The sequence below is a fragment of the Anolis carolinensis genome, unplaced genomic scaffold, assembly GCF_035594765.1.
Source record: "Anolis carolinensis isolate JA03-04 unplaced genomic scaffold, rAnoCar3.1.pri scaffold_7, whole genome shotgun sequence".
NCBI lineage: Eukaryota > Metazoa > Chordata > Lepidosauria > Squamata > Dactyloidae > Anolis > Anolis carolinensis.
In genome coordinates this window covers 33,191,003-33,211,002 of record NW_026943818.1, presented here as the reverse complement: position 1 = coordinate 33,211,002, position 20,000 = coordinate 33,191,003, and the positions used below count along the sequence as shown (strand labels likewise).

At 36.5% G+C, this 20,000-nt stretch overlaps 1 protein-coding gene and 1 long non-coding RNA gene across 12 annotated transcripts in view; one reads left to right on the top strand and one right to left on the bottom strand.

The window, feature by feature from the left end:
• The window catches only part of crtc1 (CREB regulated transcription coactivator 1), a 51,511-nt gene that overhangs the window by 28,175 nt on the left and 3,336 nt on the right, over positions 1-20,000 (bottom strand). For all 11 annotated transcript variants that reach the window (XM_062959666.1, XM_062959663.1, XM_062959658.1 and 8 more), the window contains exons 2-4: positions 539-655; positions 326-463; positions 160-221 (exon numbers count right to left, since the gene is read on the bottom strand). In XM_062959666.1, coding sequence (XP_062815736.1) covers positions 160-221; positions 326-463; positions 539-655 — 317 coding nt within the window. The remainder of the gene's footprint in view (positions 1-159; positions 222-325; positions 464-538; positions 656-20,000) is intronic.
• Positions 8,649-16,609, top strand: LOC134293119 (uncharacterized). Its single transcript, XR_010000151.1, has 2 exons — positions 8,649-14,392; positions 14,474-16,609. It is a non-coding gene; the product is annotated as an uncharacterized LOC134293119 (long non-coding RNA).

The following is a 20,000-nucleotide window of genomic DNA, read 5'->3' as shown; positions in this document are numbered from 1 at the left end:
ACAACAAAACTTGATATAAAAAAGCATCATATGAGTTGGAGGAGACCCCAAGGGCCATCCCGTCCAACCCACTTCTGCTGAGCAGGAAGACACAATCAAAACCCTCCCAACAGATGGCCATCTAGCTATGACTGGGAGAGATATATGATGCATACAGACCTTCTCCAGCTGGTATCCGAAGGAGGGGACAAGTAGACGGTGCTGTAGGGACAACTGTCCACGTGAGGACGGGCAAGTCAAGGAACCCATCAGCAGGCAGAGAGTGAAGGAAGACACCACCCGATCCCTCCCGACAGATGGCCCTCTGTCCCGCCCCAAAGGATATCTGCCTGCCGTGCTTGTCGACGGAGAGCGGGCGCCGGTGCGGGGAGCCCAGGCGGTTGCGGTCGCGGTAGACCCGGTCGACCAGGCCGTGGTGCCGCGTGGTGCGGCTGGTGTCCAAGCCCGAGGACTGGAACGGAGTCTAGAGACAAGAAAGACATAGAGCGACCCGGCTCCAGGGGCAGGAAGGGGCGGGAACGGGGGGAGAAGCCCTTACCTGAAAGGGCAAGTCCATGGCGCTGCTCCCAATCTGATTGACATTGGGCAGGGACCCCCCGTAGTACTGGCCCCGGCTCTGGCCCAGCTGCAGATACTGGTTTTTCTGAAGCTGTAACTGGAAGAGAGAGAGAGAGAGAGACAGAGAGATGAGCAGAACTGTGTTTACAAAATAGTTAGGAAAGGCTGCTAAAGTGGATTCATTCTACAGTATAGATGCACCCCAAGGTTTCCCTTTCCATCGCTGGAAGCTTTGGTGTCCCAATAATAATAATAATAATAATAATAATACGGTGGTCCCGGTGGTGATCGGCGCATTGCGTGCCGTGCCAAAAGATCTCAGCCGGCATTTGGAAACAATAGACATTGACAAAATCACGATCTGCCAACTGCAAAAGGCCACCCGACTGGGATCTGCACGCATCATCCGAAAATACATCACACAGTCCTAGACACTTGGGAAGTGTTCGACTTGTGATTTTGTGATACGAAATCCAGCATATCTATCTTGTTTGCTTTGTCATAATAAAATAATAATAATAATAATATACATCACACAGTCCTAGACACTTGGGAAGTGTTCGACTTGTGATTTTGTGATACGAAATCCAGCATATCTATCTTGTTTGCTTTGTCATAATAAAATAATAATAATAATAATATACATCACACAGTCCTAGACACTTGGGAAGTGTTCGACTTGTGATTTTGTGATACGAAATCCAGCATATCTGCCTTGTTTGCTGTGTCATAATAAAATAATAATAATAATATACATCACACAGTCCTAGACACTTGGGAAGTGTTCGACTTGTGATTTTGTGAAACGAAACCCAGCATATCTATCTTGTTTGCTGTGTCATACAACGTCGTTGTGTCAATAATAATAATAATAATAATAAATATTAATAATAATATAGTAATAACATATTATTGATAATCTATATATATAAAATGGTAATGAAATTTCGGCCTAGGACAAAACAACAAAACTACACATCCCAGAAACACTAAACTTGGCAGCACAACCCCTCATCCATGCGTCTAGGTTCATACAACAAAAAGAAAAGAAAAATAAAGTCCTAATTAGAGGGAGAGGTATAATTGTTTTTATCCAATTGCTGCCAGTTAAAAGGCTAAGCTACGCCCACTTGGTTTCCTAGCAACCCACTCAGCCCAGGGGACAGGCAGAGTTAGGCCTCACTTAGGCCTCTTCCACACTGCCTATAAAATACAGATTATCAGATTTGAACTGGATTATATGGCAGTGTAGACTCAAGGCCCTTCCACACAGCTATAGAACCCATTTATAATCTTATATTATCTGCTTTGAACTGGATTATCTTGACTCCACACTGCCATATAATCCACTTCAGTGTGCAGTCGGACACAACTGGACTTAATGTCAGGAGAAAACCTTTACCTTAACTACCACCAATTCCTCAATACTTTATTTCCCAGACCACCAGACTTCGCCACAGTAACGCGTGGCTGGGCACAGCTAGTAATAGATATTATATATCTTAACAATAATATAGTAATATATAATTATTAATATATTATTATTAGTAATACAGTAGTCTCACTTATCCAACATAAACGGATTTTAATATTACATGTAATATATAATATATAATTATAATAGTTATTATTAATATAATAATATATTATCAATGTATTAATATATTATTGATTTATTATTATTACTATATTATTCATAATACAGTAATTACTACATAGCATTACTGCATATTGAACTACTTTTTCTGTCAAATTTGTTGTTTAACATGATGTTTTGGTGCTTAATTTGTAAAATCATAACCTATTTTGATGTTTAATAGGCTTTTTCTTAATCTCTCCTTATTATCCAACATAATCGCTTATCCAACATTCTGCCGGCCCGTTTTTGGATAAGTGAGACTCTACTGTATTATATATTACATGTAATATTACTAACAGTATTGCAATATAGTGGTATAGTACAATATCTATATATATAAAAGAGTGATGGCATCAGGGCAGCGGACAAAACAACAAAACTACAGGCCCCCCAACCTTGAAATTTGACAACACAACCCATCATCCATGCCTCTAGGTTGATACAACAAAAAGAAAAGAAAAACAAAGTCCTAATTAGAGGGAGAGGAATAATTGTTTTTATCCAATTGCTGCCAGTTAGAAGGCTAAGCTCCGCCCACTTGGTCTCCTAGCAACCTCCTCAGCCCAGGGGACAGGCACAGTTAGGCCTCACTTAGGCCTCTTCCACAGATTATCAGATTTTAACTGGATTATATGGCAGTGTAGACTCAAGGCCCTTCCACACAGCTATATAACCCATTTAGAATCTTATCTGCTTTGAACTGGATTATCTTGACTCCACACTGCCATATAATCCACTTCAGTGTGCATACTAAACATAAAGACAACCATACAACAGACATTCAATACCACCACTACCTCAACAATTTCTCACCAACACCACCAGACAAGGCCACAGCAACGTGTGGCCGGGCACAGTTAGTGCTAATACTATAATATATTGTATCTACATATAATATTGATAATAATATTACAATACAATAAAATAATTATATATTAAATGTGATATTACTAATAATATTGCAGTAAAGTGGTCTAGTACAATATAGTAAAGTACAATGCTAATAATATATTGTATCTACATATAATATTGATAATAATATTACAATACAATAAAATAATTATATATTAAATGTGATATTACTAATAATATTGCAGTATAGTGGTCTAGTACACTACAGTAATGTACAATGCTAATAATATACAGTAGAGTCTCACTTATCCAAGCTAAACGGGCCAGCAGAAGCTTGGATAAGCTAATATGTTGGATAATAAGGAGAGATTAAGAAAAAGCCTATTAAACATCAAATTAGGTGATGATTTTACAAATTAAGCACCAAAACATCATGTTAGACAACAAATTTGGCAGAAAAAGCAGTTCAATATGCAGTAATGCTATGTAGTAATTACTGTATTTACGAATTTAGCACTAAAATATCACGATGTATTGAAAACATTAACTACAAAAATGTGTTGGATAATCCAGAACGTTGGATAAGCGAAGCTTGGGTAAGTGAGACTACTGTATTATATATTACATGTAATATTACTAACAATATTGCAATATAGTGGTATAGTACAATATAATGTTCATATTGTACTATGCTAATAATATAATATATTGCATGTACATATAATATTGATCATCATATCATAATACAATACAATACAAATAATATTACCATATAATAATTATATATATTACATGTAATATTACTAATCATATTGCAATATAGTGGTATAGTACAATATCGTAATATATAATGCTTATATTGTACTATGCTAATAATATAATATACTAGCTGTGCCCGGCCACGCGTTGCTGTGGCAAATTGGTGGTGGTATTGGTTAAAATTTGTTGTGTAATTTTTATTTGACGTTATTTGCATTTTTTATTAATTTTATTGTAAGTTATATTTTTATTATATTATATTATTTTTAGTTATTTTCTGTTATTATAGTATTTTATTGTATTATTTTTTTTAGTGTTTTTTATTATTTTTTTATTGGGTTGCTAGGAGACCAAGTTGGAGGAGCTTAACCTTCTAACTGGCAGCAATTGGATAAAAGCAATTATTACTCTCTCTCTAATTAGGACTTTAATTTTCTTTTCTTTTTGTTGTATCAACCTAGAGGCATGGATGATGGGTTGTGTTGTCAAATTTCGAGGTTGGGGGGCCTGTAGTTTTGTTGTTTTGTGGGTCGCCGTGATGCCATCACTCTTATATATATAGATTGTATGTACATATAATGTTGATCATAGTATTGTAAGCCACCCTGAGTCCCCTTTGGGGTGAGAAGGGCGGGATATAAATGTCGCAAATAAATAAATATAATAATAAATTATTATATTAATAATAACTATTATACTTATATATTATACTAGCTGTGCCCGGCCACGCGTTGCTGTGGCGTTGTCTGGTGGTGTTGGTGAGAAATTGTTGAGGTAGTGGTGGTATTGAATGTCTGTTGTATGGTTGTCTTTATGTTTGGTATGCACACTGAAGTGGATTATATGGCAGTGTGGACTCAAGATAATCCAATTAAAAGCAGATAATATAAGATTCTAAATGGGTTATATAGCTGTGTGGAAGGGCCTTGAGTCTACACTGCCATATAATCCAGCTAAAATCTGATAATCTGTGGAAAAGAACTAAGTGAGGCCTAACTGTGCCTGTCCCCTGGATTGAGTAGGTTACTAGGAGATCAAGTGGGCGGAGCTTAGCCTTCAAACTGGCAGCAATTGGATAAAAACTATTATTCCTTATTTTTCTTTTCTTTTTTGTTGTATCAACCTAGAGGCGTGGATGATGGGTTGTGTTGTCAAATTTCAAGGTTGGGGGGCCTGTAGTTTTGTTGTTTTGTCCGCTGCCCTGATGCCATCACTCTTTTATATATATAGACTAGCTGTGCCCGGCCACGCGTTGCTGTGGCAAAGTGGTGGTGGTATTGGTTAAAAGTTGTTGTGGAATTTTTATTTGACATTATTTGTATTTTTTAATTAATTTTATTGTAACATCTCTTTTATTTATTATATTTTATTATTTTGTTGTATTATTTTTAGTTATTTTGTTATAGTATTTTATTGTATTAATTTTTTAGTGTTTTTAATTATTTTAGTGTTTTTATTATTTTTATTGTATTATTTGTATTTATTTTATTTTTTATTCTTTTATTAACACTGGGCTGAGTGGGTTGCTAGGAGACCAAGTGGGCGGAGCTTAGCCTTCTAAACTGTCAGCAATTGGATAAAAAAAATTATTGCTCTCCCTCTAATTAGGACTTTGTTTTTCTTTTCTTTTTGTTGTATCAACCTAGAGGCGTGGATGATGGGTTGTGTTGTCAAATTTCAAGGTTGGGGGGCCTGTAGTTTTGTTGTTTTGTCCGCTGCCCTGATGCCATCACTCTTTTATATATATAGATAGTACCTGTAATATTACTAATAATATTGCAGTACAGTGGTATAGTACAATATAGTAATATATATGGCTATATAAATGTCACAAATAAATGAAAAATAAGGAATTCTAAGCAGGGTTTTGCGCATTAGAATCAGTGTTTCCTCGAGGCTTTGGCCTATTCTTGTTTCCTCGGAGGCCACTCCTGAGTTTCCGTTCTGGGTTTGCGGCCCCGAAACGGCAAAAAATAATCCCCTTTCCGTTCCCCTTTCTAAAGATTAAGGCTGGATGGGCTCCCGGCCGCCCACGCAACCTGGCCGCCGTTTGCGGGATCTCTCGCTAAGTGTTCAGATGCCGTGCTTTCCGGCCGCTGGTTGGCTGGCTGGTTGCCAACCGAGCGAGAGCCAAGGATCTGGACGCAAAGCATAGACGAGAGAACGTGGTTCCCAGCATCAAGGCAATAATAATAATAATAAACTTTATTTATACCCCAGCACTATCCCCCCCCCCCCCCCCAAGGAACTCAGGGAGGCTCACAAAAGCATTCAAGCACACCCAACCACATATAATAATAATAATAATAATAATAATAATAATAATAATAATAATAATAATAATAAACTTTATTTACCATCTCCCCCAAGGGACTCGGGACGGCTCACAAAAGCACTCAATAGTGCAAACCTGCACAAGCACACTGTCCCAGGCGCAGCCAATAATAATAATAATTATTATTATTATTAATAATAATATCCTGCCATCTCTCCCTGAATGTTCATAAGATTCTAGACCTAGACGAGACACCCTAAAGGTCATCCAGTCCGATCCCATTCTGCCAGGCCGAAAGACACAATCCGATCCCTCTGACAGATGGCCATCCAACCACATATTATTATTATTATTATTATTATTATTATTATTATTAATATCCTGCCATCTCTCCCTGAAGGATCACAGGATTCTAGAGTTGGAAGAGACACCCTAAAGGTGTATTTTATTTATAGCCTGGCCTATATCCCCAAGGGTTTCCAATATTAATAATAATAATAATAATAATAATAATAATAATAATAATGTGATTTTGTGATACAAAATCCAGCATGTCTATCTTGTTTGCTGTGTCATACAATAAAATAATAATAATAATAATACTTTATTTACCATCTCCCCCAAGGGATTTGAGGCAGCTCACCAAAGCTTTCAATAGTGCAAACCTGCACACCCAACCACATATAATAATAATAATAATAATAATAATAATAATAATAATAATAATCTTTATTTACCATCTCCCCCAAGGGATTTGAGGCGGCTCACCAAAGCTTTCAATAGTGCAAACCTGCACACCCAACCACATATAATAATAATAATAATAATAATAATAATAATAATAATAATAATAATAATAATAATCTTTATTTATCATCTCCCCCAAGGGATTTGAGGCGGCTCACCAAAGCTTTCAATAGTGCAAACCTGCACACCCAACCACATATTATTATTATTATTATTATTATTATTATTATTATTATTATTATTTACCATCTCCCCAAAGGGACTCGGGCGGCTCACCAAAGCTTTCAATAGTGCAAACCTGCACACCCAACCACATATTATTATTATTATTATTATTATTATTATTATTATTATTATTATTATTATTACTTACCATCTCCCCGAAGGGACTCGGGGCGGCTCACCAAAGCTTTCAATAGTGCAAACCTGCACACCCAACCACATATTATTATTATTATTATTATTATTATTATTATTATTATTATTTACCATCTCCCCGAAGGGACTCGGGCGGCTCACCAAAGCTTTCAATAGTGCAAACCTGCACACCCAACCACATATTATTATTATTATTATTATTATTATTATTATTATTATTACTTACCATCTCCCCGAAGGGACTCGGGCGGCTCACCAAAGCTTTCAATAGTGCAAACCTGCACACCCAACCACATATTATTATTATTATTATTATTATTATTATTATTATTATTATTTACCATCTCCCCGAAGGGACTCGGGCGGCTCACCAAAGCTTTCAATAGTGCAAACCTGCACACCCAACCACATATTATTATTATTATTATTATTATTATTATTATTATTACTTACCATCTCCCCGAAGGGACTCGGGCGGCTCACCAAAGCTTTCAATTGTGCAAACCTGCACACCCAACCACATATTATTATTATTATTATTATTATTATTATTATTACTTACCATCTCCCCGAAGGGACTCGGGGCGGCTCACCAAAGCTTTCAATAGTGCAAACCTGCACACCCAACCACATATTATTATTATTATTATTATTATTATTATTATTATTATTTACCATCTCCCCCAAGGGACTCGGGGCGGCTCACCAAAGCTTTCAATAGTGCAAACCTGCACACCCAACCACATATTATTATTATTATTATTATTATTATTTACCATCTCCCCGAAGGGACTCGGGCGGCTCACCAAAGCTTTCAATAGTGCAAACCTGCACACCCAACCACATATTATTATTATTATTATTATTATTATTATTACTTACCATCTCCCCGAAGGGACTCGGGCGGCTCACCAAAGCTTTCAATAGTGCAAACCTGCACACCCAACCACATATTATTATTATTATTATTATTATTATTATTATTATTATTATTATTATTATTATTTACCATCTCCCCGAAGGGACTCGGGGCGGCTCACCAAAGCTTTCAATAGTGCAAACCTGCACACCCAACCACATATTATTATTATTATTATTATTATTATTTACCATCTCCCCCAAGGGACTCGGGGCGGCTCACCAAAGCTTTCAATAGTGCAAACCTGCACACCCAACCACATATTATTATTATTATTATTATTATTATTATTATTATTATTATTATTTACCATCTCCCCGAAGGGACTCGGGCGGCTCACCAAAGCTTTCAATAGTGCAAACCTGCACACCCAACCACATATTATTATTATTATTATTATTATTATTATTATTATTATTATTATTATTATTTACCATCTCCCCGAAGGGACTCGGGCGGCTCACCAAAGCTTTCAATAGTGCAAACCTGCACACCCAGCCACAAATAATAATAATAATAATAATAATAAACTTTATTTATACCCCGCCACCATCTCCCCGAGAGACGCCTTGCGGAGAGAAAATGCAGGGTATAAATAATCATCATCATCATCAAGGCCCAAACACCTAGTTCCCCCAAAACACAAAGGAAGGCGGTGCTGCCCAAGGAGAGACCGAAATAGGTTTCCTGTCCCCGTTTTTTTATTTTTAGCAGGAGCACGAACACTATTGCCGTGATGCAAAACAGGGAAGGGTTCGGCGAAATCGGGAAGCAAACAGGGCAATGTTTACATTCGGCGGAGCAGCAGCGTAGTGGTTCGGGAGGACGGCACTCCCACTATGGATTCATTTCTGGCTGTCAGAACAAACAAGATGATTCAGTCCGCCATCGCTATCGTGGGATGAAACCCCTAGGAGCGGAAAGAGGCAAAGAACTTCCACAAAACTGTCTCTCCTCGATACCAGTGGGCCGATCACCACTGGGACCACCTTTACTGGCTTCTGCTGGAGTCTCTGCACATTATTATTATTATTATTATTATCATCATCATCATCATCAGGAAAAGGTTTCCCCTGACGTTAAGTCCAGTGGTGTCCAATGACTTATCTCCATTTCTAAGCCCCAGAGCCGGCGTTGTCCATAGACACCCCCATGGTCATGACTGCATGGAGCACCAATGTTATCTTCCCTATTAATCTACTTGCATTGGCATGTTTTCAAACTGCTAGGTTGGCACAAGCTGGAGCTAACAGCAGGTGCTCACTCTGCTCCCTGGATTCGAACCTGCGACCTTTCTGTCTGCAAGTTCAGCAGCTCACTGCTTTAACAACACTGCGTCACCAGAAGCTTCCCATTATCATTATTATCATCATTATTATTGACACAAAGAGCACACGAGATCTATATTTTGTATTTCGTATCACAAAATCACAAGTCGAACACTTCCCAAGTCTTTAGGACTGTGTGATGTATTATTATCATTATTATCATTATTATTATTGACACAAAGACATAGTATGACACAGCGAATGAGATAGATATGCTGGATTCTGTATCACAAAATCACAAGTCGAACACTTCCCAAGTGTTTAGGACTGTGTGATGTATTATTATTATTATCATTATTATCACTATTATCATCATCATTATTATAATTATTATTGACACAAAGACATAGTATGACACAGCAAACGAGATCTATATGCTGGCTTTCGTATCACAAAATCACAAGTCGAACACCTCCCAAGTGTCTAGGACTGTGTGATGTATTATTATTATTATCATTATTATTATTATTGACACAGAGACATAGTATGGCACAGCAAATGAGATCTATATGCTGGGTTTCGTATCACAATATCACAAGTCAAACACTTCCCAAGTGTTTAGGATTGTGTGATGTATTATTATTATCATTATTATCATTATTATTACACTATTATCATTATTATTACTATTATCATTATTACTGACACAAAGACACAGTATGACACAGCAAACGAGATCTATATGCTGGATTTCGTATCACAAAATCACAAGTCGAACACTTTCCAAGTGTCTAGGACTGTGTATTATCATCATCATCATTACTATTATTATTATCATTATTATTACTATTATTGTCATTATTATCATCGTCATTATTACTATTATTATCATTATTACCATGAGTATTATCATCATTATTATTACTATTATCATTATCATCATTATTACTAGTCCCCACTGGGGAGATGGGGCGTGGTATAAAAATAAAGTTATAATAATAATAATAATAATAATAATAATAATAATCATTATTATTACTATTATTATTATCATTACTTTCAGAAAGCAGGTGTTAAGCAATGCACGTTGCTGCTTGGGAACATGATGCGGCCTCCTCTCTGGAGGTTATGAAGCAGAGGCTGGATGGCCATCTGTCAGGAGGGTTTTGGTTGGGTATTTCTTGCGCTTGGACCCCCAAAGGTCACCAACGTAAATATGGAGGGGCAACTGTAAGGAGAGAGAAGCCAAGCTTTCAGAACGGGGACAAAAATCTATATATCACTGTTGTGAAACCATTAAACAATGTGGCCATCCGGGAAAATCCAATCCCTCCCGATAGATGGCCATTCAACCTCAAGGTCCCTCCTCCTGCTTGGCCCCGATGCAGTGGCTGAGCATGTAGATTCGGATCTAGATTTCGGTTTGATACAAGGACATGTGGCCATTTGAGTCTCGTCCGCATCAGTAACCCCAGGATGAATGCATTTAGCGGCAGTTAACAATTACGGATCTCAACGGTAAAAAATCCCTCTGCTTATATACATACATATATACACTCACACGGCTCATAACTTCACGGCATTTGCATACAGTTAAAAGGACGTTTTGTTCTTCCCCGCCGTTGCAGACAATTGCTTCCCTGCGCACCTTCACCTGTGCTCCCTCGCCCACAACCAAAACTTCTAACTAGCAGTCCACAAAGTTATAAACATCCACTTTCATCCACCTCCAGTTTGCTGTCAATGCTGAATTACTGTGTCGCAAAACGATGCAGGTCTAAATGATGCACAGCTCTGGTCTATTGGAAAGCTCTGGACTACTAGGTTACTATGATGGTGACTGCCAGCCCATGTTTCCCTCTCTTCTGCCTTCAAACAGGAGGGAAAGAGAGACAGACGGCCTTACTGTGTTGCGAAATGGTGCACTGTCTCAAAAGTATGTTACCAAAATGAAACGTTTGGACAGCTCTGGTCTACTAGATTACTATAGTGGTGCCAGTCCATGTTTCGCCCTGAAATACTGGGGAAAGGGAGAGATGTACTGTGTCAAGGGAGAGACAGACAGACTTACTGTGTCGCAAAATGATGCAGTCTCAAAAGTGTGTTACCAAAATGAAATGTTTGGAAAGTTCTGGTCTACTAGGTTACTATCGTGGTGACTATCAGCCCATGTTTCGAGCTGTTCTGCCCTGAAATACTGGGGAAAGGAAGAGTTATACTGTGTCGCGAAATGATGCACTGTCTCAAAAGTATGTTACCAATATGAAACGTTTGGACAGCTCTGGTCTACTAGGTTACTATAGTGGTGCCAGCCCATGTTTAACATGAAATACTGGGGAAAGGGAGAGATGTATTGTGTCAAGGGAGAGACAGATGGACTTACTATGTCGCGAAATGATGCACTGTGTCGAAAGTGTGTTACCAAAATGAAATGTTTGGAAAGCTCTGGACTACTAGGTTACTATCGTGGTGACTGCCAGCCCATGTTTCGGCTGTTCTGCCCTGAAATACTGGGGAAAGGAGGAGATATACTGTGTCAAGGGAGAGACACACAGACTTATTATGTTGCGAAATGATGCACTGTCTCAAAAGTGTGTTATGAACATGAAATGTTTGGAAAGCTCTGGACTACTAGGTTACTATAGTGGTCCTAGCCCATGTTTCGCCTGGATTTACTGGGGAAAGGGAGAGATGTATTGTGTCAAGGGAAAGAGAAAAAGACGGACTTACTGTGTCACGAAATGATGCACTGTCTCGAAAGTGTGTTACCAAAATGAAATGTTTGGAAAGCTCTGGTCTACTAGGTTACTATAGTAGTGACTGTCAGCCCATGTTTCGAGCTGTTCTGCCCTGAAATACTGGGGAAAGGAAGAGTTATACTGTGTCGCGAAATGATGCACTGTCTCAAAAGTATGTTACCAATATGAAAAGTTTGGACAGCTCTGGTCTATTAGGTTACTATAGTGGTGCCAGTCCATGTTTCGCCCTGAAATACTGGGGAAAGGGAGAGATGTACTGTGTCAAGGGAGAGACAGACAGACTTACTGTGTCGCAAAATGATGCACTGTCTCAAAAGTGTGTTACCAAAACGAAATGTTTGGAAAGCTCTGGTCTACTAGGTTACTATTGTAATGCCAACCCATTTTTCACACTGATCTGCCTTCAAATACCGAGGAAAGGGAGAGATGTACGGTGTCAAGGGAGAAACAGACGGACTTACTGTGTCGCGAAATGATGCACTGTCTCAAAAGTGTGTTACCAAAATGAAATGTTTGGAAAGCTCTGGTCTACTAGGTTACTATCGTGGTGACTGCCAGCCCATGTTTTCCTTCAAACAGTGGGGAAACACAGCAAGAGAGAGGCATCATGACTTAGGGTTTAGCCACCCCCGTGTGTTTACTTTCTAGGGGAGAAGACGGACTCACAACCGCAAAGCCCTCCTCCTTCCTGGGATCCTGGATAGTGTGCCGCAAGCTCCCCATCCGCCTCCCACACGCCAGAATGTCAGAATACTCTCCTTCTCGCCCCCCTCTTATTATCCACTCTTGAAATTGTTCCCAGGGACGAAGGGTCTGAAAAAACCAGGGCTCCGCAAACAATAAGCGAATCAGAAAGCATTACAAACCAGCAACAGATTGCCAAGGACTGGGAACGTGGTGGGAGGCTCGGGAGAGAAAAACAAAACAAGTGTTCGAGGGGGGAAAACAATCTGCAGCGTTCCAACCCACAACGAACAGGAGGGGAGCGAAGATGGAGATAAACACTGCGCCGGGGGGAGAGCGGGAAAGACGAGAAAAACAGACACTCACATCCATCTATCTCACACACAAACAACGCTGGAGAAAGGGGAGGGGAGAGAAACGCTGCTCCGCCGCCTCCGCAGAAGCGAAGAGACAGCCAAGCATCTGGTTGCCAAGCGAAAAAGAGGGGGCTGAGCACAACGAATGCCAACTCACAACTAAATCAGAGGGTGTCAGGGCCGCACAACAGCCGAACGAGGCCCAGGTGAAGCTCTCCTTCCTCACAATCCTTCGTTACTTGGGGTTTGGATGGGAATATTTTAATAAATCAAATGCAGAAATAATCCTCTTTAACTACCACATAATCAGACAATTGGATACATTACTGCCAATGATGAAAAAGTCATGGAAGAAGTCGACACTCAGTTTCCTCAACCGGCGTCTCGCAGTATCCACAGTTACATCGGATTGGGTGGGAATAATTTAATAAATCAAACACAGAAATAATCCTCTTTAACTACCACATAATCAGACAATTGGATACATTTCTAGCAATGATGAAAAAGTCATGGAAGAAGTCGACACTTGGTTTCCTCAACCGGCGTCCCGCAGTACCCTTTACTTCGGTTTGGGTGGGAATATTTTAATAAATCAAACGCAGAAATAATCCTCTTTAACTACCACATAATCAGACAATTGGATACATTTCTGCCAATGATGAAAAAGTCACGGAAGAAGTCAACACTCGGTTCCCGCAACCGGCGTCTCGCAGTATCCGCCGTTACATCGGATTGGGTGGGAATATTTTAATAAATCAAATGCAGAAATAATCCTTTTTAACTACCACATAATCAGACAATTGGATACATTTCTGCCAATGATGAAAAAGTCCCGGAAGAAGTCGACACTCGGTTTCCTCAACCGCCATCTCGCAGTACCCGCCGTTATTTCGGTTTGGGTGGGAATATTTTAATAAATCAAACGCAGAAATAATCCTCTTTAACTACCACATAATCAGACAATTGGATACATTTCTACCAATGATGAAAAAGTCATGGAAGAAGTCGACACTCAGTTTCCTCAACCGGCGTCTCGCAGTATCCTTTACTTCGGTTTGGGTGGGAATATTTTAATAAGTCAAATGCAGAAATAATCCTCTTTAACTACCACATAATCAGACAATTGGATACATTTCTACCAATGATGAAAAAGTCATGGAAGAAGTCGACACTCAGTTTCCTCAACCGGCGTCTCGCAGTATCCTTTACTTCGGTTTGGGTGGGAATATTTTAATAAGTCAAATGCAGAAATAATCCTCTTTAACTACCACATAATCAGACAATTGGATACATTTCTACCAATGATGAAAAAGTCATGGAAGAAGTCAACACTCGGTTCCCGCAACCGGCGTCTCGCAGTACCCGCCGTTACTTTGGTTTGGGTGGGAATATTTTAATTTAAGATATAAGAAATATTAAGAAATATTAAGAGTTGACCTTAAGGGCCATCTAGTCCAACCCCTTTCTGCCTTCATGCAGGAAAGCCACAATCAAAGCTCTCCAAACAGATGGCCACCCAGCTTCAATATTAAGAGTTGGAGGGGACCTTAATCAATCAAAGCCCTCCGTATTTGTCCATTATGGCGACAGAGAAATCCCAGAGAGCTACCAATCCACAAAATTTTCCCTTAGCAATACACATATTACATCCTATTCAAATCAGACTGGCAGAAAAGCACATGCCTTGGAAAACCCCAAACAGCATCACATTGAAGATTATTATTATTATTATTATTATTATTATTATCATCATCATCAAGCTGGGATCTCCTCGCTTGCAAGACTGCAGTGGAAAAGGCCAAGGCCATTCTAATCTTTATCCATAGGAAAAGAGTGTCTGGGGGAGTCATTATATTTATTATTATCATCATCATCATCATCATCATCATCATCATCATCAAGCTGGGTAATTGGAGAAACGGGATCAAGTCAATAGATGACTCGTCCATAGGAATAGTGTTTCTGGGGAGTCATTATATTATTATTATTATTATTATTATTATTATTTTCCATTGAAAGGGATCTAGGAGCCTTAGTACACCATGAACGTGAGCCAAGAGTGTGATGCTGCAGCGGAAAAGGCCAATGTCATTCTAATATTCATCCATAGGAATAGAGTGTCTGGGGGAGTCATTATATTATTATTATTATTATTATTATTATACTCCATTGAAAGGGATCTAGGAGCCTTAGTGGACCATGAGCGTGAGCCACGAGTGTGATGCTGCAGCGGAAAAGGCCAATGCCATTCTAATCTTCATCCATAGGAATAGTGTCTGGAGGAGTCATTATTATTATTATTATTATCCATTTAAAGGGATCTAGGAGCCTTAGTGGACCATGAACGTGAGCCACGAGTGTGAGGCTGCAGCGGAAAAAGCCAAGGCCATTCTAATCTTCATCCATAGGAATAGAATGTCTGGGGGAGTAATTATATTATTATTATTATTATTATTATTATTATTATTAATTTGCTACATTTATATGCCTCCCTTCTCACCCCGAAGGGGACTCAAGAGCGGCTTACAAATTAAATTTACATACAATATTATATTATTAGCATAGTACAATACTGGTAATAAATTACTATATTGGACTGTATCAATATATTGTAATATTATTAGTAATATTACATGTAAAATATAATATAAAATTGATATTATTATATTGTATTATTAGCATCATATCGTATTACAATATAATATTATGAATATTATATGTATATACAATGTTTTATAATTATTATATATTATTGTAAATTATATTGTGTGTGTGTATATATACACACACACAATATTATTATTATTATTATTATTATCATCATCATCAAGCTGGGATCTCCTCTTTCTGTCAAAGTCCCAAGAAGGGGAGAATATTCATCCATACAGAGATTATTATAAAAAATAATAATCCGGCTTCCTTATCTACCTTATCTGAGGAACCTCCAAAAAGCAAATATTGATATGGCATTAAGGAAATCACAAGAGGAAACACATTTTCTGGCCCAGGCAGCGGCCAGGACCTCTGACAAGACCATTGGAATACATTGGCGCCAAGCCGGAAAAACCCAGCAATAATACTATAATAATAATAATAATAATAATAATAATACTTCAATCCGGTATTAATTTTGCTTTGTATCATCTTACCATTTTATTATATTATTATTAATACAATATTATACTACTAATAATAATGCAACATAATAATATATTATATATTAAATATAATATTACTAATAATATTACCATATAATGATATAGTACAATATAGTAATTTAATGCTTATATTGTGCTATGCTAATAATATATTGTATGTACATTTGATTTGTAAGCCGCTCCGAGTCCCCTTCGGGGTGAGAAGAGCGGGATATAAATGTAGTAAATAAGTAAATAAATAATTGTATTATATCGTATTATTGTGTTTTTAATTTTTTAAAATCTGTTTGGTGATGTTGTTTACATATGCTTTTAATTTTTGTTCATGGTCTGATTCTTTGGACTTGGCCCTACATTGCCATCCTTCAGAGAGATGGAGGCGGGATAGCAAAAAATAAATATACTCGAATATAAGCCGACCCGAATATAAGCCATCTAATTTTACCACAAAAAAAACTGGGAAATCATTGACTCCAGTATAAGCCAAGGGTGGGAAATTTCGTAAATAAAAATAGATAAAAAAGAATTACATTAATTGAGGTATCAGTAAGTTAAATGTTTTTGAATATTTACATCAAGCTCTAATTTAGGATAAGACTGTCTAACTCTGATTAAATCATTATTTTCATCTTCTTCAATGTAAATGTGCTTATGTATCCTTTTAATAATAATAAAGTGAAATAATACATGTAATAATAATAATAATAATAATAAGATCAAAATGAAATAATAAATGTACAGTAGAGTCTCACTTATCCAACATAAACGGGCCAGCAGAATGTTGAATAACCGAATATGTTGGATAATAAGGAGAGATTAAGGAGAAGCCTATTAAACATCAAATTAAGTTATGATTTTACAAATTAAGCACCAAAACATCATGTTATACAACAAATCTGGCAGAAAAAGTAGTTCAATACGCAGTAATGCTACTTAGTAATTACTGTATTTACCAATTTCGCACGAAAATATCATGATATATTGAAAACATTGACTACAAAAATGCGTTGGATAATCCAGAATGTTGGATAAGCGAGTGTTGGATAAGTGAGACTCTACTGTATTAATAATAATAAATACAGGAAAATAATACAAGTAATAATAGAGTAAAATAATAAATGCAATAATAATAATAAGATCAGAGTGAAATAATAAATGTATTATTAATAATAAAAAATAGAGTAAAATCAATGTAATAGTAGCAACAATAATAGAGAAAAACAATAAATGTAATAATACCAATAATAATAGAGAAAAATAATAAATGTAACATATATTCTCGAGTATAAGCTGACCCAAATATAAGCCAACCAGGACCCTCACCCGAGTATAAGCTGAGGGGGGCTTTTTCAGTCTTATTAGTATCTATTTTTATTTCTAAAATTTACTATTCTCGGCTTATACTTGAGTCAACGTTTTCCCAGGTTTTTTGTGGTAAAATTAGGTGCCTCTGCTTATATTCGGGTTGGCTTATACTCGAGTATATACAGTGTGTGTGTGTGTGTGTGTATGTATATGTGTGTATGTATGTGTATATATATATATATAATATGTATACAGATAAATCGAGAAAGGAGATGATCTGCCACAAACAGAAGAGTAGGAATGTATTTGTCTAAACTCAGAAGTGGGATTTAATCCCTATAAATCGAGGAGGGTTTAGTATATAAACCGAAAGGATTGTTTCAGCCTATAATATGCTGGGGAATGGGAATTATTGCCTATGAATTGAGGAATTAATCCATATAAATTGAGGGTTTTAGTATATAAACTGAGAGGAGGGATTCTCCCCATAAACCAAGGACTTGGGATTCTTGCATGTAAGTTGAAGAGTGGGAATTAACCTATATACATATTCATACACACATACATACACATAGGAGGTTGGTATTTAACCTAATAATAATAATAATAATAATAATAATAATAATAATAATAATAATAATAAATGTAATAATATTGCCGAAAGACCTTGGCCAGCACTTAAAAACAAACTGCGCTGACAAAATTACCATCTGTTATTATTATATCATAAATACAATAATGTAGTATCATATTAGGAGGGAAATTCAGCAATACAATAATATCATAGATATAATAATAATATAGTATCATAGATCATTCAGGAGCGGACATTAACCATATAATACTAATAATATCATAGATATAATAATAATTGTAATAATATATCAGAGATCCCTATTTATTCAGATGGAAAATTCAACCATATAATAATAATAACAACAACATATCATAGATATAATAAATAATAATAATAATATAGTACCATAGATCATTCAGGAGCGGACATTAACCATATAATACTAATAATATCGTAGATATAATAATAATTGTAATAATATATCAGATCCCTATTTATTCAGGACAGAAATTCAACCATATAATAATAATAACAATAACATATCATAGATATAATAATAATAATAATATAGTTTCATATTAGGAGGGGAATTCAACTATATAATACTAATACTATCATAGATATAATAATTATTATAGTAATATATCACAGATCCCTATACACTCAGTAGGGAAATTCAACCATATAATAATAATAATAACATATCATAGATATAATAATAATAATATAGTTTCATATTAGGAAGGGAATTCAACGATATAATACTAATAATATCATAGATATAATTATTATTATAGTAATATATCACAGATCCCTATACATTCAGGAGGGGAATTCAACCATATAATAATAATAATAAAATATCATAGATATAATAATAATAATAATATAGTTTCATATTAGGAAGGGAATTCAACGATATAATACTAATAATATCATAGATATAATAATTATTATAGTAACATATCACAGATACCTATACATTCAGGAGGGGAATTCAACCATATAATAATATCATATATAACAATAATAATAATAATAATAAACAATAATAATAAAGTATCATAGACCATTCACAAAAGGAAATCAACCATCTAATGATTGCCTCAAAAAGACACGAGTCCTTTCTCCCACACTGAACATCATTCCACAGATATATATATAGATATATATATATACATATATATATATATACCGCTCTTGCCTAGTTTCTAACAGATCTCACAACCTTTGAGGATGCCTGCCATAGGTGTGGGCGAAACGTCAGGAGAGAATGGTTCTAGGACAGGGGTCCTCAAACTTTTGAAGCAGAGGGCCAGTCCACAATCCTTCAGACTGTTGAGGGGCCGAATTATCATTTGAAAAAAAAAATACAAACAAATTCCTATGCATATTGCACATGTCTTATTTGTAGTGCAACAACAACAACAATGAAAGAACAATACAATATTTAAAAATGAAAACAATTTTAACCAACATAAACCTATCAGGATTTCAATGGAAAGTGTGGGCCTGCTACTGGCCAATGAGATAGTCAAGTTAATTAGGATTGTTGTTGTTGTGTGCCTTCAAGTCATTTCAGACTTTGGCCGAGACTAAGTCTAAAATTAATTATTTATTTACTGCATTTATCTACTACATTTATATCCCACTCTTCTCACCCAGAAGGGGACTCAGAGCAGCTGTATGTACATACAATATATTATATTATTAGCATAACACAATATTAGCATTATATATTACTATATTGAACTATACCACTATCT